Here is a 26,412-nt window from a genome sequence, read left to right as displayed (position 1 = left end):
CTCAGAGAGAGAGAGAGAGAGAGTGTTGACAGGTGTGTAAAATATTTTGTCAAACACCATATTTACCTGAGTCAACTGTTTGTGCACTGGGAAAATGATGTGTTGTCTATAAGACAGGCCCTAGATTTTCACACATTAATTCCTTGCTTCCTGACTTTTGATACAATATCCTACTGTTGGTTTTCACTTTCTTCTCAGAATCCAGACAGTGGTAATCATGACTACCAACTTATAACAGTAGCTCACCACTGCCCTGCCATTTAGATTGGCTAACTTCACAGATGCATGCTTAACAGCAGGAAACTATCTATCCACTCACATGCAGGTACCCAAAACCTCTACTCAGGTACTTTAAATTTTTGCACTGAAGCATGTAGGCAAATACCAGTGTCAGAGTCAACTGCTTGCCCAGTCAAAATATAATAGAAAAAAAAAACATAGTGATCTAGCTCTCAGATAAGATTGTCCTAGCTACCTCACAGTTAATGATGGAATGTTTGAGACATATTGGCTACGTCTACACGTGCCCCAAACTTCGAAATGGCCATGCAAATGGCCATTTCGAAGTTTACTAATGAAGCGCTGAAATGCATATTCAGCATTTCAGCGCTTCATTAGCATGCGGGCGGCAGCGGCGCTTCGAAATTGACGCGCCTTGCCGCCGCACGGTGCGTCCAGACGGGGCTCCTTTTCGAAAGGACGCCACCTACTTCAAAGTCCCCTTATTCCCATGAGCTCATGGGAATAGCCATACTGTTGTGATCTCTTTATGCTTATTTGTACAAATACAGGAGGTCAAATGCCAATTTGTGATACAGGTTGAACTTCTCTAGTCTGGTACTCTCTCATCCAGCAACATCCATAATAGACTATGATTTTAGTTAGCCAGACGACCACTTATCATGGGGGCAGCCAAGCTAGTCACAGTCCCATAAAATTTGTTTACAGCCACCAGTCCTGTGTTTTCTGTGCTGTTATTAGCAGTAATTTACCCCTCAATGTCTTCTAAGAGCCCAGTAAGCAGTGGAAGTGTTGGTAATGTGCTAGACAATATTGACTTCCCGTGGTCCAGCAAATTTTCTCATTCAGCACTGGTCAGGTCCCAAGAGTGATGGATTAGAGAGGTTCAACTTGCATAAATAGCAGGTTACGATGCTGCTGTGTAGATGGCTTGATGCTGATAGATGCTGAGAACCTGTAGTTCTCATCGATTTTTTCGGATTTGCAGGTTTACAGTAGCTTCTCAACATCAGACCCAGAAGAATAATCACATGGACTTAGACAAAACAGAAGCGCTCAATGTAAACTTGAGAGCACCTTGCTATAACTATAAAAAGGACATTTACAAGTATGGCCTATACAGAGGGAGACCTTCCATTGTTGTGTGTGGTACTGAGTAACACTTTGAGCTCATCACAGACCCAAGGAAGGGCTCTGTACAGACACACAATCTAGCCTCTTTCACCAACAGAAACAATAAAAGATAATACTTCACACATATCATCTCTTTATATGGGAGAAACAGACAAAGATAAGTGAAGTGCACACTGATTCGCAAATGTACATACAATCTGACTAAGCAAGAAAGATGATTTTATCAAAAAGAAAGTAAATCGATATTTTGAAAATCAATTTCATTTTTCAGTTTTATAACATATTTTGGTGTGTAAGATACAATCACTAAATTAACCAAGAAAGTCTAATTTTTTTGTCTCAAACAAATATATACAATCCTCATTGACTACACTGTGTGCCTATGTCTGAGAAGTTATTAAATTATTATTTATGATCAAAGTCAAGTCTTATGCACTCAGCAAAAGTCTAGCATTCAGTCCTTCTGAATTCAATTCTGAGGTACAGAATTTCACTATGAGCTTTGACAAGTCATTTAAATTCACCATCTTTCAGTTCCCTCCTCAGTAAAGTGAGGCTATTACTGCTTTCCTCACATTTGTTATTCAAAAGATTCAAAAGTATTTTTCTATGAACTGACTGATATTATTTGACATTTGATCTATGCAGTTAGATGTGATTGGTCAGTAAACATTTCTGTTACTCAAATGTATTAGCATGTATGCACTGTTGGTTTAAAATTTATTTTTCCATGAATACATATATCCAATGCATTTCAATACTACAGTATTTATTGCTATGAAACTAGAAAGAGGGACTCTTCAGCAGACTTCAGACAAATATTTATGTATCTATTGCTGTGGCAATTGGGTCATTCAAAATTCTTCCTCCTAAATGTGCGTCATAGAACATAAAGAGGTTTCATGAAGAGTTTTCTGGGCAAGAGATCTAGCGGGCCTATTATTCTCCTCCCAGTATTCACCTTATGGTTCCTCCGGAATAGCAGTTTCCAGTTGGAAAGTTTCTGATCTAACATACAAAGCATTTACAATAGTCAGCAGGAAACTCAATCTGCCTTTGCCTCTGCACTCTGGAGCCGGTGTAACTTTCCATTAACTTAAACAAATGCTGCTGTATTTTTAGACCATGTAATTACCCTACATCAGCAGACTGAACTCTGTGAAAAGTGTGCTAGAGAAAGATTCGAGCCCTATGTTTTGTGCTTATAAAACTCTGAAACCCAAACCTTCGGATGTGGTGATTAATGAAATGCCTCTTGATCATTTGATCTGATCCCACTTGCTGAGGTAAACTGTTTCAGTTTTCCATTGGCATAGATAGGATTTTTTGGCATAATGACTGGAGGGCCAAGACTTCACACTTGAAAAGACATACCACTCTGTATTAATGCGTGACCACTGAGAATTGTAGCACTTTTTAACTTTCTTCATTCCCCCCTCAAAGATAAAAGACCAAAGAAACATTTTTGTTATGTCCAAAAAGAAGCCTTTGCTTGAGAGGTTTTACAAACGTCGTTGTAATAGCATTAGCGCCATATACTCTGCCATTCAAAACTTCAGAAGCCCTGTGATTAAAGGCATTTGTCAGGAGGCAACAGGCATTTGGCAATGACAAAATCTGTCATTTTTCATGAAGTTGGAGTGTGCCAGTCAACAGCTGCATTAGGCTGTCATCATAATGCACCGCAAAAACACGGGCAGATTCACAATGCCACCATTAACACTTTAATTCAATGTTTTGATAAGAGGGTGCTCCATAAGGCATACAGTTGGTCTCTTCTGTCATATAAGTCAGTGCCTGTTTCAGATCTGTCTGTGCTTAACACTGGAGATTTATAATGGTATTTGTACAACACAGCCAAATGATGCCTCATTTGTTGCAATACTTCATTTTCCTCCTTTGTTTGAAAAGACTGTTTCAGAGACAGAATATGAAGGACTGATATCACATGTTTGCACAGGAGGGACATCTGTGAACATACTCCTACGTCAGCAGTAAACAAATCCATTTAAAATGATAGCATAAGGAATCCTTATCAGATAAACAAAATGCACATTTTGTAATGGCTTTTGAATAACAAAAAAATCCTCACACCAAGGAAGCAATAATTGTTCTGTCTTCATTTCTTCTCCTATGCATTTTTCCACCTTTCCTGTGTTTTCCACTGTAAGGATTTAAACTACTCAGTCCAATGTGGCAGCTGTTTCTCAGGCTCCTTCTACATAATTAACCTCTGGTTCCCAGTTACCCACAGGCACAGGAAGTGCCATTGAAAGTTGATTGGACAGACATTCAGTGTGCTGCCCATGTGTACATTTCTAGATTATGGATTAGGTGCAGGGGTGCAATTTATTGCTCTGAGGGTCTTGTTTGCTGGGAGCTCTAAATACAGGGCCAAGACTTTTCTCTGGGCCCACTGGGCATAGAAGCAGGTGGTGGGTCCTGCCACAAGGTTTCATCGGCTCCAAGCAGCTCTAAGAAGGTCCAGAGGCAGGCACCATAGAGCTTTGATTACTGTGAACAGGGTGTCCCCTGGGGCACCTGGAAGCCTTTTCAGTAAACAGAAGAAAAAAACTGTCACTAGAGTGACTGTCCTTTGAGATCAGATTTTTGTATGGGCTTGATCCAATGCCACTGAAGGCAATGTAGTAGCTCTACAATTACCACAGTTCTTCAAGTAAGCCTTGCAACAACCAAACAAGACATAACAGATTTGATGATCCATTCCATTTTCAGTGTAACACCGATGTCTACTACTTACACATATATTTCAAGATTTTGGAGTGGGTGCAAGGATGAAAATTCTTGATCTGCGGATCTCCTTTGCCAGGAGGTCTAAAACCAGATCCAAGCCTGGGCCCACTCCTAATAGGGGTAGGTGGTGGGTCCTGCCTCAGAGTGTCGGCAAGCAACCAAAGCAGCCATAACAGATTCGATGATCCATTACATTTTCAGTGTGGCGCCCATGTCTACTTACACATACATTTCAGGTACAAATTCTTCTTCTAAATGTCTTCTTTGACAGGACGTCCAAATCCAGATGCAGGTGGTAGGTACTGCCATGGAGCATCAGCCAGCATCCTGGGCCTGGATGTAGCCCTGTTGGACCTTCTTCATCTTCTCCTGGACTTCCTCCAAGCTGCAGCAGAGGATGGCCTTGTTCCACCAGGGCGGTGGCCATCTGGCATAGGCTTGGGCATTATGGCGCTTCATCTTGGGGTCTTGGAGTAAAGCCTCCTTGCCCCACAGGTCCATAAGTGTCTGTACCTGTGGCCCAGTCGAGGAGGGACCTGCCTCTTGGTGCCCCACGCTGCTTCCTGGGACCCCTCTGGATGATTTCTTGAGGGGCCAGGGAGTCTCAGGCTCCCTCCTGGTGTGCCATGTAGAACACTGGCTGGAAAGGAGTGGCAGCAAGGGTGTTTGCACAGCAGCTTGTAGCTCTGCTGGTCACACACACTCAGAAGCTTGACGCTAGATTGGCTGGCCTTTGAGACAAAATTATTGATCTGAGTATATTTGTTTGTGAAGAGGTCTAAATCCACATCCAAGCCTCCAAAGATCCTGTGCTTTTGCATTCTGTTTTGAAAACAAAAAAGCAGTCAAGTAGCACTTTAAAGACTAACAAAATAATTTATCAGGTGAACTTTCGTGGGACAGACCCACTCCTTCAGACCATAGCCATGCCAGAACAGACTCAATATTTAAGGCATAGAGAACCAAAACAGTAATCAAAGTTGACAAATCAGAAAAAAAAATTATCATGGTGAGCAAATCAGAGAGCAGAGGGGAGGGGGGTGGGGGGAAGTCAAGAATTAGATTGAGCCAAGTATGCCAAAGAGCCCCTATAATGTCCCAGAAAGTCTGCATCCCGGTTCAAACCATGTGTTAATGTGTCGAATTTGAATAAGAAAGAGAGTTCAGCAGCTTCTCTTTGTAAAGCAGACTGGAAATTCTTCTTCAATAAAACACAAACTTTTAAGTCATTAACAGAATGGCCTGCTCCATTAAATGTAGACTAACTGGTTTGTGGATCAGGAATGTTTTGATGTCTGTTTTGTGCCTATTAACTCTTCATCTGAGAGAGTTTGAAGTCTGTCCAATATACAAAGCGTCTGGGCATTGTTGGCACATGGTGGCATTTATAATGTTAGTTGAGGAGCATGAGAATATGCCTGTGATTTTGTGAGTAACCTGGTTAGGTCCAGTGATGGTATCGCCAGAATAGATATGTGGACAAAGCTGGCAGCGGGCTTTGTTGCAAGGAAAAGTCCCAGGACTGGTATTCCTGCGGTACAGACTGTGGTTATTGGTTAGAATCCTTATAAGGTTGGGAGGTGTCTAGAGCTGTACCAAATATTCATAAACTTGAATTACTCACCAGGAGAAAGAAAAAAAAACAAATCGGCAGGGCCAGACAAATACCCAGAGACCAGCTACTCCAAGATAAGCCCAAAAAAACCCAAGAACAGGACACCACTGGTCACCTACAGCCCCAAACTCAAACCACTGCAACGAATTATCAAAGACTTACAACCTATGCTTAATCAGGATGCCACACTCCAGAAGGCCCTAGGTGACAGGCCTGTTCTCTCCTACAGACAACCTCCCAACCTTATCCAGCTCATAGAAGGACTTTAACAAGGCTACGTTATCTAAAGCTAAAATCCATAATTCAGATCACCTCCTTCCCAGAAAAACTTCCTCTGCAAGAGGAAGGACAGATTTTCACCTTGCAGAATTTACTGGAAAGCACTAGGGTGAGGGATTTGAACATTATTAAAATGTAGATGAGGAAAAACACCACCCAACCGCTCACATCTATAGAGAGAGGAGCTTTCCAGACAATACCCAATGCTCCACAGGGTTCCTCTGACCTTGTGTTCCTTTGGCAACATAGCTTCTATTATATGGATCCTCTCATGCCTGCCTAAGAACAGTCACTGTGGGAACCCAGAGATGGCTAATACAGTTCCAAGTCACACTAATCCCTGACTGCATTTCTGTGTAAATAAGGTCTGTAAGAAACAATTTGTCAGAATGAAGCCAGTCCTCTGCCTTTGTCTCACTTATTCCTTGCCCACTTTGAACACAAGCCTTCTTTATCCCAAAAATAGGAGCAATGTTGTGAAGATCTATCTTCAGAAAGTCCCCTCATTAATGTACATAAAAAAGACAGTAATCACTACCATATTAAGACCCAGACTTTCCTTTTGACCCAATCAAAAATGTTCCAATAAAACATTTTTCCAAGAATTGAGGTTTCAGCAAATGAAACATTTTACTCCACTTTTTATTTTTCTTTGAAAAAAATCTATATACCCCTTAAAACTGTTTTTCTTTTTCTTTTTTTTTTGAGAAGTCAATTTTCAGCAGAAAAAAAATCTGAGCAGCTCTACTCTTCTTTTTCTTTCATGCTGTATTGATTCAGGCTTAATGAACCAGGCTGTACTTCAATCTTTACTATGATGGTCTGAAGTTGAAGAGGGAGAGGTGTAGGTTAGATATTAGGAAAAACTACATCAAGAGGGTAGTGAAACATTGGAATGTGTTGCCTAGAGAGGTGGTGGATTCTCCATCCCCCATGGTTTTTAAGTCCCGGCTTGACAAGGTCCTGGCTGGGATGACTTAGTGGGGGGTTAATCCTGCTTGAAGCAGGGGCCTGGACTAGATGATCTCCTGAGGTCCCTTCCAGCCCTGTGATTCCGTGATGCTGTGATACTAGAGTCATGTCACTGTAACCAACTGTCTGCAAACATCCACTGAAGAATCTTTATGTGAAAAATTAAATTAAAACATTCCTGAACACAGAAGTATAGCAGAAAATATTTTCTCCAGGGAAATGCAAATAGTGACTCTTTACTGCATCCTTCTAGAGCCACCTTCACTGAAATCATTACCACTACCAGTTCAAATTTCTTCAGATGCATGAATTTTTTAAATCTGTACATCTGTATGTGTTTCATCATATCCCACTCTGCAAATGGTCCTCTTTAATCCACTGCTCTCCATAGCAAGTGCGACTCTATAAAATATTGAGTATTTTACAAGTTGTTGGACGTAAATGAAATATTCTTCCCCTCCGTTATCATTACTATCACATGCTCCCTTAAAATTAATTTATGTTTCCCCATTGTTTATAAGGTTAAACAACCCCAAATCTTCCTGTTATATACAGGAGGTTTATACTAGTGTAACTCCATAAATTTCAACTGAGTTATTCCTAATTTGCAAAGGTGAGGAAGTAGAATCAGACCACAAATTATCAGTTACATCAGTGTAAATCTGGAGTCATTCCAATCAAATGAGCTATGCTGGATGATTCAAATGAAGACAGAAAGTTTCCCACAAAGCTCTAACACTTTCAAAATTTAGTTAAAGTAGTAAATTCTAGCAGTCCATAAAACATAAATTTTAGTACCTACCAACAAGTTTAAAAAGAGTAGACAGTCTGAATGTCTCTGCATGCTGGTATTTCAACAAACCAACTGAAAAAGCTGAAATGTGGATGAAGAATCCTGGCTTTGCAAAGGATTCAAAGGAACTGTACCCTGGAAGCCAGGTGTTCTTGTGGATGGCAAAGGTCGATCTGTTCTGGAACTCTTCACTGTCTTCCCATTTGGAAAGAAGCAGAGTATCATTGGAAGCCAAATTAAGAAAATAATTTGGTCTATCAGCTGCTTCAAATGAAACCAAGTTGGAATCTAAAAAGAAAAACAAAAACAAAGTATATTCACTGGAATAAGCAAGGTGGACTAAATTCATCTTTGATGTAACATCACTGAAGTCAGTTCCACGTAAGCCCACAGAAAGGACAAATTTGGTCCAGTTCTTTTAAGGAAAAAGTATTAAATATGCACATATGTTGCTGGCTTTACTCACACTGAGTGCTTGACAGTTCCAGTGATTTCAACAGGACTGTAATGCATGGTAAGGTGCTTATCAACAACAGGATGCCATAATCTACCTGACAGTGAGTATATAACTTCAGTTCACTATCTCTGTTAGCCTTACATTTATCCATAATTGAAACTGAGTCTAACCAGTTTTGCAAAGCTATGGAACACATATGGAAGTTGTCTCAGAACCTCAATTATTCATTTAAAATGAAGTAACTAAAATGCATTTTACATTCAGCTTACAGGGTCATGTTTTTAAGGTTCCAAGCACACAACTCTCCAGCCATCCTCAGGACAAATAACATTAATATGATGTTAGACTGGTAACAGCTCTATTGTTGCAACCTTATGCACGCTGACCAGTATTTAACCCCTAACACAGTCCCACTGATTTCAAGCTAATTACTCTTGGATCACTTGCAGAATAAGGTACTGCTCAATGAAAGAACTGAGTCTATTATGAGCACCTGTTGTTCACAGTATTGCTTCATTTTATTTTTCTGAAAATTCTGGTATTCTGTTTAAAATAACCATAGAACTACTGTAAAATCAGCTATCCCCTGAGGACTGGATAATATTTCTTATAAAACAGGGCACAGAGAACAAATAATCTCCATTAAACAGATGTTTTATTATGCTCCGTACCATATTTCTGGAGCACCACTTATCTTCCAACTATGACAACATTTATTTACTTGAAAAATGGAATTGCAGGGAAGACAGTATCTGTTCTATTACTGGTTGTCGCAGGTACACTGGTCATGAGATTTACATCACCTACAGTTACTTTATTACCAGAAACTCCCAGTCTTCTTTTATCATTGGTCTGAAGCCAACGAAATTCACCCATTTTTCCTGAGATACAATTTACTATCAAATTTATAAAATTACAAATAACATATCTATGTGGCTGCTATGAAGAATCATGAAGGAAACAAATACATATGGGCTAATGATGCGAAGAACTTGTTATACAGATTTTGTAGATTACTACAAGGCTAGATGATTAAATGACATTTTCTTAAAGTTGTAATGGAGTCTGCAAATCATGGTAGGCAGGGTAAAGCTTGAGTAGAAGAGATTAGTGCATGGCTGGAAGACAAGACAGACACTTTCTCCCCAAATCAGTCAAGGTACAAAGCACCAGTGCAGCAAAACTGAGATTCCTCCTCCAGTAAAGTGCAGAAGTAGCAGCTGTGCCCCTCTGCAATCTCTCACATGCAACTTTGGGCCAGTTCTACACTGGGACAAAACTCCATAATTAGAGCCCTGAAATTTCCTCAGCCAAACAATAAAGCCCCTTTCTATGGCATCACAGGAAAAGCTACAAAAAAACATGGCTCTATGGCTAGCAGGAGGTGCAGAGTCCATGTCTTGCAGGCTCACCAGGGACTGGATCATCAGGATCAGTCATTTCTGGTGCATCTTGGCTTAAGGATCATTAAAATATTTATGATAAACTTTGCCCTGATAGTGAAACACACAAATAACTGCTGAATTTCATCAACAGCATAACGTACTGAAAACATGAAAGCAAACTCTCCATACTCCTCTCTGCTTCTCTGGCAGCCAAACTGGGGAACTTCTGGCATGCAAAGGTGGGTGAGATTTGAAGAGGCTACTTAAGGGATGTGCATTGCTGTGCAAGGCATGGCTGTGTGTTTTAAGATGGCTCCCCCCATGCCAGGACACAGGAAATGAGAGGCGTCTGAGCAGGGAATGAGCTGGAGCATCTGTTGGTACATCAGTCCTTCCAATCTTCCCCATCCTCCTTTCCTTCCATGGGGCATAATGGAAACATGGGGGTTACAATGTTGTTTTGAAAACTAAAAGTATCTATAAAGCTAGAATCATCCAATTAAAATTATTTGACTGCAGCAGTTAGTGGACATTGTTAAAGTTTAGAATCAGCAGGTAGATGCAGAGGAAACATCTTCAGGCAATTCTGTCCACAGGTGCAGAACTAAATTCTAGGGAGAATTTGCTATGTGTATTCACTACCCATTCTGTCTTTAGCTTTGTGTACAGCAAACCTTCACGAAGCGCAATTTCGATTAGCGCTTAACTCACATTAATGCAAATTAAGTGCAAATTGAGACCATCCCCATCCCCAGACCCTGGCTCACCCAACTGGGAGAAACTGCATAGCAAGCAGCTGTGTGCTCCCCAGCTGGGAGAAGCCAGGGGCTGTGTGGTTGCCCCCACTCCGACTTCCACCAGCTGCCTGTTCCCCTCAGTCAGGGGAATTCCAGGGGTCTCCCCAGCTCCCCCACCCCTATTTATGTAAAATTCAATTTATCCAAAGTTTTTCCAGGATGCAACCTCCGTATAAATCGAGGGAGTACTGTATTTTCTGTGACTTTACCATGTGCTTTGGGCTTATACCATCCTGAAGTCAGCATAAAGCTTGTGGCATCCCCTGGAACAAAATCTTCTGCTCTTGCTGGGAAAACATAACCACCCAACAGTCTGGCTGCCAGCACAACTTCTCCATCCAAGTAGCTGACCAATTTATAGGGACCCTTTCCCAGAACTGTTGAGAGAGAAGTGAAAATTAACTTTCATGTTGAGTGTTATAAATGCTTGAACACTCATATATTAGTAGCAAATGAAATAAGAACAACTCCAGACTGAAAACTATTCTAGGCTCCATGTATTCAACTAAAATGGCAGTGCCTTGTGAAGCAACCACCCAGCCTGCAAAAATAAAACAAAAAAACAAGCAAACACTTCCACCTATTAGCACTAATTAGACTGCACAAATTTCCAGTTTCATTTCTTTAAGATTTGTGAAAAATTTGCCCTTTCATCCATATCTCTCTATCCCTAGAGGTTTCATTTTTAATTGAGTTCAATGAACATAAATGTAGCTGGCCCTTCAGTGGTGTTCCTGGCGATGTGCTGGAATTCGAAAATTTGCATGTGGACAATAATCTTGCAGGGGGACAGATTAGATCATCAGAGTGATCACTCCAGGCCTTATAATACATGGATAGACATGGACAATAAGAATGCACATATATTTAGGCATGGAAGAATTAGATTTCTAAAGTAAATGTTCAAAAACATTGATTTCACTGTACACACACAAGCATCAGAAAATATATATACTGATAATAAAAATACACAGATAGGCAAATTCAGAAAAAAGGCTGCTTAATAACTTATTACAATCAAAATTTAATGGTTGGGACTAGATTTGTTACAAATGGAGAAGCAAACGATCAGTAAAGATATTTAAGAATATTTACTTTGCATATATTTACATGTGGTTTTGCCAGTTTATGTTTTAACCATTCACAAACCTTTTACTCTTTGAATCTCAATGTATACAGCCACTGAATAACTGTCTGTCTGCTCTGTACACACGATTATTTCCCACCACTATGAAAATTTAAAGATTGATAATAATCAAAACAGGCTTAAAATAAGTTTTGATATTATCCATCAAATTACAAAAATATAAAAACTGAATTCTGCTAAGCCTAATTAAATTATCTATAATGCACATGACGAAGCGGGTCTTTGCCCACGTAAACTTATGATCCAAAATATCTCAAGAAGATGCCTTTATAAAGTTAAAAATTTGCCTTTTTTACCAACAGAAGTATTATCTCATTCATCTTGTCTCTATTTAAAAGTAGTTATTGTGAATCAATTAGTGTCTTGGATAGTGAAAGTTCATGTATAATATCTTCTTGTATATATGTACACAGTGGTGTAGTAGTATGCTATAAAAGAATTACCGGCATGAAAATAAAACTGAGTGTCTTACTCACAGGTGACAAAGCCAAAGGGGAATTGCATTGTCATCTCAAACACATACCGATAAATATTTCCTATGATATCACACCATCACCTATCTTGCTTACACCAATAATAGTGTAGAAAACATATTTTTAGGATTTTTTTAAATGAAACTACTTTTTGTATCTCCATGCCTTAAAGTCAAGTCTCATCACTCCTGCATGCAAAGTTTAGGGAGCCAGAAAAAGTCATAAAATGTCCTGAAATGGCATTTTTATAACTAATAATTGCCATGAATTAAAGTCTGATATTTCAGTCTCTTTCAAGTCATGAAATATGTACTGAATCCCATTAATAACTTGGGAACATAAAAAGCATCTGCTTTCAGCTTGGGACAGATGAGATCTACTTAATTCTAAGGTCAGGACATTATTATGCATAAAAAGACCATCACTGGCCATGACTGGATCTTAGTTTTCTTGAGCTTGGGACCGGGCTAATCTTTTGGGGAGGTTCCACATCTTAGGGGAGAAAGAAGATGCATTTTCGTGGCAGAATAATTTTTAAAATAGCAGCTCTTTGGCCTATTATGACAAGTCCTGATGGGATGCATTAGCAGGTAGTGGAAGAAGGTATCTAATAAAGGTAATTACCATATCACTATTATTAGCACAGATGTAGTAGATACATAGCGCTATAGATGCACTCACGTGCCTACTCACATGAACATTATTTATCTGCCCACATCTTTTAACAACACTCAAAACTAACATCACAATTTGAAAATGTTCACCTTATTAAACAATTTCACTATGCTACATTCAGGGATCATTAGAATATTTTTTCATGTATTATAAAACCAGAAGAAACTATTGTGATAACTGAGCCTTGCCTCTTGTCTAAATCAGAGTTCCTCCAAAAAATTACTGTTTGAACTGTAGTATGTCTTTTGGAAAGAGATTCAATCTTTATTTTAAAAATTTCCATTGATGGAGAATCTACCACAATCCTTGATAAAATGTTTCAATGGTTCAGTTGCAGTTCTGAGAAAGTAAATGATTTTTCAGTTTACTGGCAATTCCAAAAAATTGGATAAAAAGCAATTAGGTCAGACCAAAAACAAAATGTTTGGCAAATTGAAATTTAAAAAAAAATTGGGTAAATAAAACATTATATTTCATCAAAATCTAAATGATTTATTTCAAATTGGGTCATTTTCAAATATTATTGATTTTTAAATAATTAAAGATAACATTGAAACAAAGTAATTTCAAACCAAAAGATTCAAAGCATCTTGCCTACAAAATGTCAAAATACAATAGGTCAAATATTTGGAAATTTTGTTTTAGGATTTTTTTTTCAATTGAAACAATTCAGTGAAACTGATACAAATTTACAGAATGCTTCAGAATGACTGAATCTGCATTTTTCACTGAAACAGTTTCAGACTAAAATTTTGCTTAGCTCTAGTAACTATCCTCACTGTTAAAAGTGTGTACCATAATTCCAGTCTGAATTTTTCCATCTCCATCTTGCAGATCTTGTTATACCTTTACCTGCTAGATTAATAAATGTCTGTTCCCCCTTTAGTTACTTATGCACTGTAATCAAGTTACCTTTTATCCCTTGCTTTCTTAAACAAGCTGACCTCTTTCTGTTTAACCCTGTAAGGCATGTTTCCAGTCCTTTAATTGTAAACATTACAATTTCAAACATCCATTCATTTAGTCATATGATACTTCATTTATGGAAAAAAAATACAAAAAGGAAATTTAACTTTGTAATAATCCCTTAATACTGCATTTTCCTGTATTTAAATGAAAATATAGGTTGAACCTCTCTAGTCTGGCACCTGGGCCTGACTGGTGTCGAACGAGAGAATTTGCCAGACCATGCCAGGTCAATGTTGTCTAGCATATTACCAATATTTCTACTTCTTACTGGTCTCTTAGGCTATGTCTACACTAGAAGCATCTGTTGACAGAAGTTACTATCAACAAGGTAATATTGACAGACCTTCTGTCAACGGAGTGCATCTACACACAACTTGCTCTGTTGACAGAGAACTGCCAGACTGCACTGCCTTTGGTGCCAGAAAGCGGAATGGCAGCTCTGGAAAGAGGGCGGCCAGGCAATCTGAAGCCCTCTCTGTTGACAGAAGTGTCTACATTGTACTTTTGTCGACACTACTCTCTCCAGAGATTGTTATGCCTCAACTTCTTGGCATAACTTTCTACACATGGCATTTTTTTCCGGAAGACGATCTTCCAGAAGAGTGCATCTACATATCAAACAGGACCCCGAAAGAGCCACCCCTTCTTCCGAAAGAGTGCATCTGCACATGCACTGGCACTCTTCTGGAACAACAGGGCAGGAAACAATGTGGATGGGGTTGCACAACCAGGGAGCCCTTCCAGGGCCACCAGCCACACAGCCCCTTAAAGGGCGCCACCCAAAAAGCCCCTCCCTGCAAATGCTGCCGAGGCCAGCCACGTCTGTGGAGAGCAAGCCAGACCCAGGTCCCTGTCCAGCACCCACCAGCCAGCAGGCATGGACCCCCAGCAGCCGCAGGACAGCAGGCTTGCCCTCACCTGCAGGCTAGCCATCTTCCTTGCCACCCTCCTCAGCCTTCTGTGGAGACAGAGGCCCAGGCACATGGGTCCTGCACCCCCACCGCCCCTGCCAGGCCCCCTACAACTGGTCCAGCACGTCTGGACCCAGGCCACCAGCATGGACTGGTGGGATAGGGTTGTTATGGGGGAGTGGGACAAGGACCGCTGGCTGCAGAACCTGTGGATGAAAAAAGAGACCTTCCTGGAAATCTGCAACTGGCTTGCCCCCATGCTATGATGCCAGGACACCTGGATGAGGCTGGTCCTCTCCCCGGTGAAGCATATGGCCATCGCCATATGGAAATTGGCCACCCAGCACAGCTACCAATCCACTGGGCAGCAGTTCAGGGTAGGACATGCACTGTCACAGCCGTGGTCCTCCAGGTAAGCCCTGCCCCAGACTCTGCCCCACCAGTGGGAGGGAGAGGGCCAGCGGGCTTGGGGGACCCCAGGTGCCAAGTGGTAGGGAGCAGGGCTTGGGGGGGCGGGGGGCGGGCAGGCCTAGCCCAGAAGGGATACCACATGGCCGCTGCTGGAGGGGTCCTTCAGTTGAGGGGGGCCTGGTAAGAAGGGAGAGGGTGGAAGGGGAAGGGGGCTGGGACCCCTCTGTGTATGCCCACGAGTGTGCCCATTCCCCTTCACGTCGTGAGGGCCATCAACCACATGCTGGTGCAGCAGCTGGTGAGTATCAGGGACCTGGCAGCAATCATTAAGGGCTTCATTGCACTCAGGTTCCCCCAGTGCTTTGGGGTGATCGATGGGACACATATCCCCATCAGGGCCCCAGACCACCATGGCGGCTGATATATCAACCACACGGGGTACCACTCCATCATGCTCCAGGTGGTGGTGAACGCCCATGGGAAGTTCACAGACATTTATGTTGGCTGGCCAGGCAGGGCACATGATGCACGGATCCTGTGGAATTCTGCCCTGTTCCGCAGGATGGAGTCTGGGACATTCGTGCCTCGGCAGGAGCGTGCTGCTGGGGACATCAAGATGCCTCTCTGCCTCGTGGGTGACCTGGCCTACCCACTCCAGCCCTGGTTGATATGCCCATACATGGGCCACCTCACACCCTCCCAGGAGCTGTTTAACGCCTGGCTCATACAGGCCCAGTATCCTGTCGAGTGTGCTCTCAGCCATCTGAATAAGCAGTTCAGGTGTCTCCTCACACACGTCGATGTGGGGGTGGAGAACATCCTGCAGGTTGTGGCCACCTGCCGCGCGCTCCACAACCTCATCAAGGCACATGAGGAGACCCAGCCCCAGGGCTGGATGGCAGAGCTAGCCCCCCACTAACAGCAGCCCACTGTGTCCCCCAACAGGCGGCTCACCCATGATGGGCTCCGGATCCGGGAGGCGCTTTGGGAGGCATTCAGCTGAGGGGACCACTAACCCCCACACCCTTCTTCACAGGCCCCCCGCACACACACACCCATGCACACACCTCACACACCCCCAACCTCCCACCCTCCCCCACAGTAATCAGGGACATGGGGCGGGGGGTGCAGAATGCTAACATGTATTAAACCCTCAATCTTTATCAACTGTGAGCAACGTAAATGGAAAATGGTAAATAATAAAAATAACAACATAAACCTGATAGGGAGGGAACTATATACATGGGGGTAAAAGGGCAGGGGTACTTAAACTTGGACAGGGACTGGGGCAGGAACAGTGGGGGGCCCTAATCAAGAGATGGGGTGGAAGGCCGTGAGCCCGTGCCCATGGGCATCCCTCCCACACCAGATGTGCAGTCCCCTGCAGGGTGCTGATGCGGCTGTAAGCATCAGCAGGTAAGGCCAGTTAGCACCTGGCCCAGCCTCAGTGGAGGGGCCAGAGGAGGGTGCGCTGTGGCTTGGGCAACCCTCCATGGGGCCCACCGTGGGCACAAGCCATGCTGTGAGGTCCCTCTGTGCAGCACTGGCCAGGCCTGGAGGCAGTAGGGCGGCCAGGGCCTCAGGGTCATGGTCTAGGGGCACGGGAGCAGCAGGGGGACCAGCATGGGGGAATACAGGGAGGGCAGCTGGGGGGCAGCAGGGGGGGCTCAAGGGAGGCAGTAGCGGGGGCCTCGGGGGGGACTGCATAGGGGACCTCCAGGGAGACTGTGGACGGAGCAGCTGGGGGGCCCGGGGGCTGGCCCACAAGGGCCCCACACACGATGCGGAGCATCCCCACCACCTTCCCCCATGCATCCCGCCTCCACTATAGCTCGGCCTCGTCGAGGGCCAGCCATCTTTCTGTGAGGGTTTTCTGGTGGCGGAGGGCTGACATGTGGGCCATGACCTCTTCCTTGCAGCGGCTGTGTCAGGTTCAGCACACCCGTGGCCACTGTGCAGCGGGGACTGGTGTGGGCCCAGTTGGTGGGCTGTTGGGTCCTCCAGCCTGGATGGGGCTGGCAGGCCCCAGACTCCTCGTCCAGCTGCCCTGGCCCTCGGATAGTACTGCTGTTAAGAGAGAGAGGGTGGGGGTAGAGGGGGGAGTCAGTGTCACATCTTGGACCTGGGTGGCATGGCCCCAGTCTCCCCAGCTAGTTACCCCCTCCACAGACCCACAGGACAGGCAGGTGCAAGGGGAGGCCACTGTGCGGGCTTGTGTGCACTCGCTGCAGCAGCCACTGGGGCATGATGCCAGGGACATGGAGCTATCCACGGTGACCCACCCTGGCAACGGGCTTGTGGGCTCGGGGTGCTCGGCCTGGGGGGATTCCGGATGCAGCTATACTGCCCGGGGGGGGCCCTCAGCATGCTCGGGGGGGCACTCCATGGGAGAGGGAGACGGGTGCTGTTTGCAGGCCTGGGTATGACCTGGGCCCTGACCAGGGATGTGCTGTAGGGCTTCGGGGCCTGGGCCTGAGGCCCAGGTGTCCCCCTCCCCCCACTGTGCTTTTCCACTGTGCGCACTTACCTGAGGTGGCCTCGTATATGTTGGGTGATGCCCGACTGGAGGGGGCCTGGATGCTCGCAGTGGAGGGCACCACAATGATGAGGGACCCATATGTGGATTCCCCATCAGATGGGATGTGCACAGAGGCAAGTCCCTCATCCTCCTCTGGTGTGGCAGGGGGCACCGGTGCAGCTGTCTCCATGGTGGCACGGGGTGGGAAGGTGTTAGCCGCAGCCAGGAGGTTCCAAAGCTCCCGGCAGAAGGGGCAGCTGGCAGGGGCACAGCCAGATCTGTGGACGCTATCCTGGGCCTGCATGTACCCCTGCTGCAGCTCCTTCACTTTAAACCTCACTTGCTCCAGTGTCCGGGTGGGGTGGCCACAGGCAGCCAGGCCCTGGGCGAGGCGGGCAAATGCTGGTGCGTTCCTCCGGTGTCTGCTGGTGTCCCAGAGTATCTCCTCATCACTCCAGAGCCCCAGGAGGTCCTGGAGGTCTGGCTCAGTCCAGGAGGGGGCCCTCCATTTCAGAGCCTGGTTGGGGTCTTGGCTGCCCTCATCCGCAATCCTGGGGCTCCCCTGGGCAGTGTGGGGTGCTGGCCTGCTGGCCATCCCTGTGGGTTGGGAGTTGCTGGGCACTGCAGGGCCTCAGGGGAGTGTGGCAGGCATCCCTGCACGTGTCGCCTGTCTCACACTCTCAGCCTCCTGCCACGGGGTCTCCAGATCCTTGCAGCTTTAAAAGCTACAAGGACCTGGAGACCATACAGGCTCACTGTAGATGTCTAGAGTGGCCCCACTCTCCAGCAGGCTGCCCTCATGGAGGACTGCTTCTTTCAGAAGAAGCAGTCCGGAAACGTCTACACATGCCTTCTTCCAGAAGATTCTTCCGGAAGAAGGTCTTCTTCCTGATTCTGAAGCGGAGTACAGAATCCAGAAGAGGGGGCACCTTCTTCCAGAAGAAATCCAAAAGAGCATCTTGCATGTGTAGACTTTCCTCAGATCTTCCAGAAGAAGGCACCATTCTTCCAGAAGATCTTGCCTGCGTAGAAACAGCTTTTGAGAGATAATACTGTTGAGGAAAACGCAGAGTTCTGTCGAGACTTTGTCGACAGAATGCTTCAAGTATGTGGACGCTCCCTGATTTATGTCGACAAAAGGCCCCTTCTGTCGACAAAACTCTGTAGTGTAGACCCAGCCTTAAAAGACAGTTAGGGATAAATTACAGCTAAATAACAGCACAGAGCACTGAGAGTCAGGCCTGGTGGCTGTAAACAAACTTTATGGGACAATGGGAAGCTTGGCCACACCCATGATAAATAGTTATCTGGCCAACTGAAATCATGGCAGATTATGGATGTTGCCCAACGAGAGTGTTCTGGATTACAGAGGCTCAATTTGTACTGAAATAGCAATTTGTCACCTAAAAACCTACTGTGTAACACTTGCCTGAACAATTCATCTCAAACTGAAAACATTTGCAAAAATCCCAATCACCAACAAGGCAAATCCCAAAATTGGATTTTCTCTAGCTCTTTCATTTGATGAGCAAGGAGGGTAGAGAGCCAGAAGTAACCTCTCCTACTGGAGGCCCCACCCAATCTCCCTCTGGAGAGCTGGCTCCATTTCAAGCCCAATGCAGTGTCTAGATCAGGGGTCAGCAACCTTTCTTTGGTGGAGTGCTGAAATTTGACCTTTTGACCTCTATGTACAGTCCAAGTGCTGGTGATGGTTTTTAAAGTCACTAATAGTCCTACTTTCAACAACTTCATTAATAAATACATTAAGATGCAGAACTTTACTAGTTAGGTAGTGGTTGGTAGCATTAGCTGGTCTTCTATTAATCCACAGACAGCCTGGCTTTGAGCAAGCTCCGGGATGCATGGGGGAAGAGGGACAAAGCAGAGCTAACACCTAGAGAAACACATTCTTCTTCTTAGGTTCAACAGGCAGATGTACATGATACTCTGAACATTGAAAAATTGTTCAGATCATATTGCCTCAATTAGTTAGTTGCTTGTTTGCAGCTATCTCTTGAAAGTTAGTTCCCTCTTGAGGCTGCCTGGAGAAACACAAAAGGTGACTAGATCATTTAGCAATCAGGTGTCCATTTTAAGAGTATATTGCTGTCCTAAGTACTAAATACCAGTCAGCTTTTAGGCATCTTTAGAAGTAACAAGGTATTCCAGTAAAGTTATTCCAGATTGTTCTCTGTCCTTCACAAAACAATGAATTTCTTCAGATGTATGTAAGTCTGTTGTTTTTAGATTATGAAACAGTACCGAGAGATCACATATTATAAGACTGTTTTCCTGTACGCTACAAATTAACCAAGTCTGTTTCAAAACTGGATATTGCATTGAATAAAATGAACTGTAAATTGTATATTTTTCATATATTCTCTTTTGTCTCTTCTTCCCTTTATCTCTAGTTCACATTTTCCTTTATTAATATCTTTGTGATTTGCAAGAGAAATTACTTGAAAGCTATTTCATAATGCAATAAATCAGTTCTTTCCTAGCTGTTCGTTCATGAATGAGTTATAGAAGGACCTAGACCAAAACCACAAACACCTCTAAACTTTAGAGTTGGATTCATTTCTACAATACAATGGTTTTAACTGTTTACATTTTTAAGCCACTCAGTCAACTCTAATACTAGTGTGATTGGGTATACAAATTCTATTGGATAAAGTACGACATTCATTACTTAATGAACATTTTTTATAATCTTCAAAGATTTACATTAATTGTAAAAAAGTTATACATTAATGAAGTAGATATATGTTCAATATGAAGTAGATTCCATGATTAGTAGCTCAGCAAACCTGAAATTCAGTAACCTAAACATTTCCCTTTCTTCATGAACATGAATCCAGAATTACTACTTTTATTCAGAATGACAGTAATTATACACCAAAATAAAATGTTTTCTTGCTTTAATAGAAACTCTTCATTACTCTTACCTTTATTGAAATATTCACAGTCATAAGCTAAAAAGTAAAGGAAAGAAACACTTAGCTACAGACATTTTGCAGAGCTGAAATTTTACATAAAAGAAAGCTTTCGTTTAGCCCGTTAATGAAGGGATAAACCAAAGCTGTACAAAATCAAATGCCAACTAAATTAGATTTTGCGTAAAATGTTATTCATTGGCAAAGCATTTGTTATAACATATGAGTAAAAATGCACTATACTCTGAGCCCATGTTCATTGCAAACACATAAGGTTATCTGTTTGTGTCCTCTAGTGGTCACATATCAGTTTTACATTTTTTTTCTTGATATTAAAATACCTGTGAATAATCTACAATGTCACAAGCTATGTTGTAGCATCCCCATTCTGCCAGGCTCCCTGTACAACCTTTGGCTACTCACATAATCTCTCCATTCTCAGTCATAAAGTACAAATACTTCCCTCCTTTCTGCCACACCTTATCTATCTTCCATTCTTAGACCACAAACTACTTACAGCTAGGACTATCTTTCAGTATGTATTTGTGCTTGGCCTCTACAATGGTGCTTCAATTTCAGCTGCAGCCTCTTGTCAGAACTTTACTAGTAATAATCAATAATAATATAGCAATATTTGAAATCCTGAATTGCACTTGTTCAGAACATTCTTTAATCTGTCACCAATTCCAAAAGCAGGTGTTGAGCAGTTCTCCGAAGTGTGTAAAGTTGCTGATCCCTAAAAAGAGTCTCTTAAGAATTGACCTTCAGGGCTCCATGGACCACCTCATATCTCTTGCATCCAAAATAATTGGTTTGGACTTGAACTATACTATAATTGTAATCTCTGCAGCTACCTTCCTATGAGCTATTTTGGGGACACTTCACAAATTAAGAGCAGTGGAGAATACCCATACAAGTGACTCCATCCATTTATATCATGTGTGATACCATGTGACGAGTCTCCAGAAGATAAAGAAGAAAATATGGATGTGTCACCCACAAACACAGAAGTGACCAGTAGTTCACACACAACACAAATGTAATGGACCATAGAGGAGAAGAAGAGAGCTGCATCTACTTCTCTTTTGGAACTGGAGATGCTTACAAACAGCTCTGTGCCTCCTTTTCAACATCAGAGCTACATGTGTCTCAAACTTTGGTTGCTTTTTTGCAATTAGATGCAACATATAGATTGACTATGTGCTGGGCCCAGTACTTCACTGGGAAAACTTACGACACACTCTGGGGGACCTCCAGTCTACTATGACTCCATGCTGACAGCACTGATGTGCATACGCCGATACACATGTACAGAAACATTCACAATCACCTCCTTGGTTGCAACCACATGTGTCTGTCAAGCAATTTGAATAAAACCAGGTGACATCAACCTGAAGAACATAAATTTAATTGTATAGAATAATTCTCACAGACTTTGACAAGTGAGCTCAATACAGACCTGTAAGACTTTGACCATTTTAATAAATTGGACTTCAAAATATATTAGGTGTTACTTTAAGTATCTGCCTAAAACACAAAGCATCATCATAGTCATGAGAAACTAGTACTCTGTATAACAGTACAGGATTGAACCTCTCTAGTCCAGCATCATCTATAATCTGGCATCATTTTAGATAGCCACTTATTATGGGTCTGGCCAAGTTTCCTGTGGTACCCTAAAGTTTGTTTAGTGCTCTGTGCTGTTATTTTGCTGTAATTTACCCCTAAATGTTTTCCAAGAGGCCACTAAGCAGTGGAAGTGTTGGTAATTGCTCAGCAACACTGCCCTCCTGGGGTCCGGCAAATTCTCTTGCTCAGCACCATTCAGGCCCTCAGGGTGCCAAACTAGACAGGTTCAACCTGTACAACTCAATTAATCAAGTGATACATAACAATCAGTTCAGTAATATGGTCTTTATACTGTCTTGATGTATGGAACAGGACAAAAGTATAACTCGTAATTTAAACTTTAATAAGCTAAAAATTAGAAACATTAATTTCTTCAAATTAACCATAAATAAACTTAACAAACTTGTTAAGAACCACTGGACACACATTATATAACAAGTAATCAAACGTGGTGAAATTAGTAGACAGCTGTTATCCAAACAGACAAGTTCATAAAAGTAATTCTAATTTCTTCCTTTCTCATCATCATGAAGTCTTGTTGTTTGTGATCAAATGTAAAAGTCAGTTATTTCTAGTGCTAAGTTTACTCATTGAAATTTTGTAATGTGGTCTCTACATAGCTGTCCACTTGTGTAATGTTTAGAACCCAGTGCAAAGCAAAGTTTAATAAACTGAACCACGTGGAGAATATTACATGTGTATCATTATATTTGCACCAGCTACAATTATATAACTCCTAGATGAGTCTTACCTATCTTCTATGAAGCAGTCACCTTTCTCTCTATGTACCACTTGAATAACTAAGATAAGCAGAAGGCCTCCAAGCATATCCCAAGTTAGTAATTCTACCTATACTTGAATGTCTTGGGTCAGGGTGTAATGCTCCGCCAGAGCTCAGTCTGAATTTCAGGGCAATTTGTGAAGCTCATTTACTTTCTTGGGCTTTTGCCTGAGTGAGGGGATGTATTTTATGTATTCTAGGAGACAACACTTTGGTGTTTACGTGGCTCAGCAATGTGCTGTACTTATTTAAATAGATTCAGAAAATGTGTATGACAAGTAACTATGATTATATATCTAATATACATATCTAAATAAAATAATCCAACAGGTAGCTATATGGATGCATATGTACGTGGTGGATGGAGGAGAGGGTAAGACTGGCTCCTTTTGCTCATCAATTTTAATCAAATTAAAACAAGATGCTTCTTAATGTAAGATGCACAATCAAGCCCTCAATTATAGGTGTCCAGATGTGTCCTGAATGTGTCCAGGATGAAGCAGAGATCAACTGAGCACATGTGGACATTATGGAAACATGTAATTAAGCAAGTGCTGACGGATCAGAATCAGAATAGAGAGGGTTCACACATTTTCTCAGTCTCATTAGACAGGAGTGGGGTTTAAAGTGATGTAAGGTTTCTTTCTAATCATAAAAACAGAACTTCGAATAATTTCATTTGTCATCACTACTCACCACAGGATGGCAAACTTCGAACATTTCACTTAACAGTATCCCACATTCCTTCTTGGCAAAGGGCTCTCTAAGAGGGTTCAAACTGCATGGATTACGAATGTCAGAGCTGTCAACACACTAAACCAGAAAGCAAAATTGTCATCCCTCAGACATTTGTTTCACAACCACTGTGTTACCTGAACCTTCAAAACTTAGCTTTCTTCTCTAAAAAGTTAGGTTTCAGTAAGTTGTGTAAGGACAAGTCAAATGCATCATGGCTAAAGCACTTATTGTAAGAGCCAAAACAGTCTGAGACTTATCTGCTATATATTTTAGAGTGCATCTGTCTATCTGTGTTACATTGTTACATATGGTGTAAGAGCTCCTCTTACACCATAAGAGCTACAACCAAAACATTTGACAGGCAGCTTTGTTTTACCCTAAGTTAAAACAAGAATGGGGTTTGTTTGTGCCTGGAAAGTGGGAAATGCCTGAAATCCCAGGATTTCCCAAAACACAGAAAAGGAGGGGAACCAATAAGAGGAACAATATACGTCACATACACATCTGGAGGTAGAGATCACTGGGGGCAGCCACAGCAGGAAAACAGTGGCCATGTAGAGACAGGACTCTCCTCCCTGTTGGAAGAGGCAAGTGCCCCTCTACCCCAACCCCCTCACCCCCAGCACTCAGTCAAAGCACTGCACAGGGAGGGCCCTACTGCCCCCCACAACTCCTGCTCTGCAAATCCCCACCCCCTGCCCCAACCCGCACACTGAACTCTCTGCCCTCAATCCCCTAAATGCTGCACTCACTCCCCAATGTACCACTCCTTGTCCTCAACACCCCCCACATGCACCACACCCCCTACTCTCACCACACCCTCACCTCTTCCATTAAGTCTTCCCACACACCTCCCTCCTCCAACCCTGCCACCTGGCCACACCCCAACACCGCTTCTAAGCTTGCCCCAACCAAACTGTCAGCTCCCCAGCTCCTGTCCTCACTCCACCACTCTCCATCCCTGCCCTAAGCTGCTCCTGTGCCAAAACCTCTGGTGTGACACCTAAACCCCCACCCCCTACCCAGACACACCACACTGACACCAAACACTGAGTCGCCACCACCCTGCGCTCACTCCAGCACTCCCCATTCCCTGTCCTGGGCCCCCCACACCCAAACCCGTCCCACTGCTTGACTCCACCCCCTACACTCAGCCCCACCGCACAAGTCCTCTGCCCTTACTGAAGCACTCTCCAGCCCCTGCCCTAACCCCCCAACTCTCCCAGCCCTCTTCTCTCACCTCTATACTACTCAACCCCTGTTGTCAGGCCTCCTACCCCCCAAAGGTTGCCTACACCCTCTACTTATTCTAGCAGAACACAGAGGCTGTGTCTACACGTGCACGCTACTTCGAAGTAGCGGCACTAACTTCGAAATAGCACCCGTCGCGGCTACACGCGTCGGGCGCTATTTCGAAGTTAACTTCGACTTTAGGCGGCGAGACGTCGAAGTCGCTAACCTCATGAGGGGATCGGAATATCGCCCTACTTTGACGTTCAACGTCGAAGTAGGGACCGTGTAGACGATCCGCGTCCCGCAACATCGAAATTGTGGGGTCCTCCATGGCAGCCATCAGCTGGGGGGTTGAGAGACGCTGTCTCTCCAGCCCGTGCGGGGCTCTATGGTCACCGTGTGCAGCAGCCTTTAGCCCAGGGCTTCTGGCTGCTGCTGCTGCAGCGGGGGATTCATGCTGCATGCACAGGGTCTGCAACTCGTTGTCAGCTCTGTGGATTTTGTGCTGTTTAGTGCAAGTGTGTCTGGGAGGGGCCCTTTAAGGGAGCGGCTGGCTGTTGAGTCTGCCCTGTGACCCTGTCTGCAGCTGTGCCTGGCACCCTTATTTCGATGTGTGCTACTGTGGCGTGTAGACGTTCCCTCGCAGCGCCTATTTCGATGTGGTGCTGCGCAACGTCGATGTTGAACATCGACGTTGCCAGCCCTGGAGGACGTGTAGACGTTATTCATCGAAATAGCCTATTTCGATGTCGCCACATCGAAATAGGCTACTTCAATGTAGGCTTCACGTGTAGACATAGCCAGAAAGACTTATGTTGTTTACCAACCAGCTCTATGTAATCTCTGAATCACTCTCAGACTCTTACTAATACAAACACTTGCATAAACTAAATACATTTTCCTTTTATTTTCCAAACACAAAAAAAAGCCCTTACTTCATTAAAATAACTGAATAATGCTGGGTCAATTTGCTATTTATTAATAGTTAAAAATAAATCTGAGAAGATGAAATAGCCCAGTGCACAGAAACATTTCACTGTTTCTGACAGAGAGGAAAAACAAAGCCACAGTTGTATATATATACTTTGTTGGGGTTGAAGCCTTACTTACAAAAATAGTCCTGCTTGCACTAATGATTATTCATGTAAGCAGGCCTTGGGTTTTTTGTTTAATGTTTTATTTTATAAAATTTAATTAGACTTTTAAATAGCAAATGCAGAAGTGCAAATGTATTTGTAATGCACGGTTTCTTTCTGGCAAGCTACATATTCAACATGATTTCATTTAAAACAAATATTTATTTAGATACTGCATATATAATACTTAAAAACACACAAAATGTTAATTGTATCTTTTCTATAGTACAAAAGATGGAATATTTTAGAGAGTTGTTTGCCTAAATGTTTCTATTATTCTTTGAGCAATATACTGAATTTAATGAAAAACTGCAGTACATTTAGAACAAACATAAAACAGCATACTTTTACATCAATCCCCCATGGATCAGTGCTTTAGGAAAAAAACATTCCTGTCCTTTTTCGTGACTTCACTTTAATTAATTCTTAAAT

The 26,412-nt window shown here is 43.2% G+C and overlaps 1 protein-coding gene across 1 annotated transcript in view; it reads right to left on the bottom strand.

The window, feature by feature from the left end:
• The window catches only part of OTOG (otogelin), a 169,159-nt gene that overhangs the window by 59,767 nt on the left and 82,980 nt on the right, over positions 1-26,412 (bottom strand). Inside the window, exons 25-29 of the mRNA XM_074997753.1 lie at positions 23,570-23,686; positions 21,698-21,854; positions 20,476-20,502; positions 10,636-10,803; positions 7,797-8,075 (exon numbers count right to left, since the gene is read on the bottom strand). Coding sequence (XP_074853854.1) covers positions 7,797-8,075; positions 10,636-10,803; positions 20,476-20,502; positions 21,698-21,854; positions 23,570-23,686 — 748 coding nt within the window. The remainder of the gene's footprint in view (positions 1-7,796; positions 8,076-10,635; positions 10,804-20,475; positions 20,503-21,697; positions 21,855-23,569; positions 23,687-26,412) is intronic.

This window comes from Carettochelys insculpta, chromosome 6, assembly GCF_033958435.1.
Source record: "Carettochelys insculpta isolate YL-2023 chromosome 6, ASM3395843v1, whole genome shotgun sequence".
In the NCBI taxonomy this organism is placed as follows: Eukaryota; Metazoa; Chordata; order Testudines; family Carettochelyidae; genus Carettochelys; species Carettochelys insculpta.
Note: the sequence above shows the minus strand (reverse complement) of the source record. Positions and strands in the feature narration are given on the sequence as shown.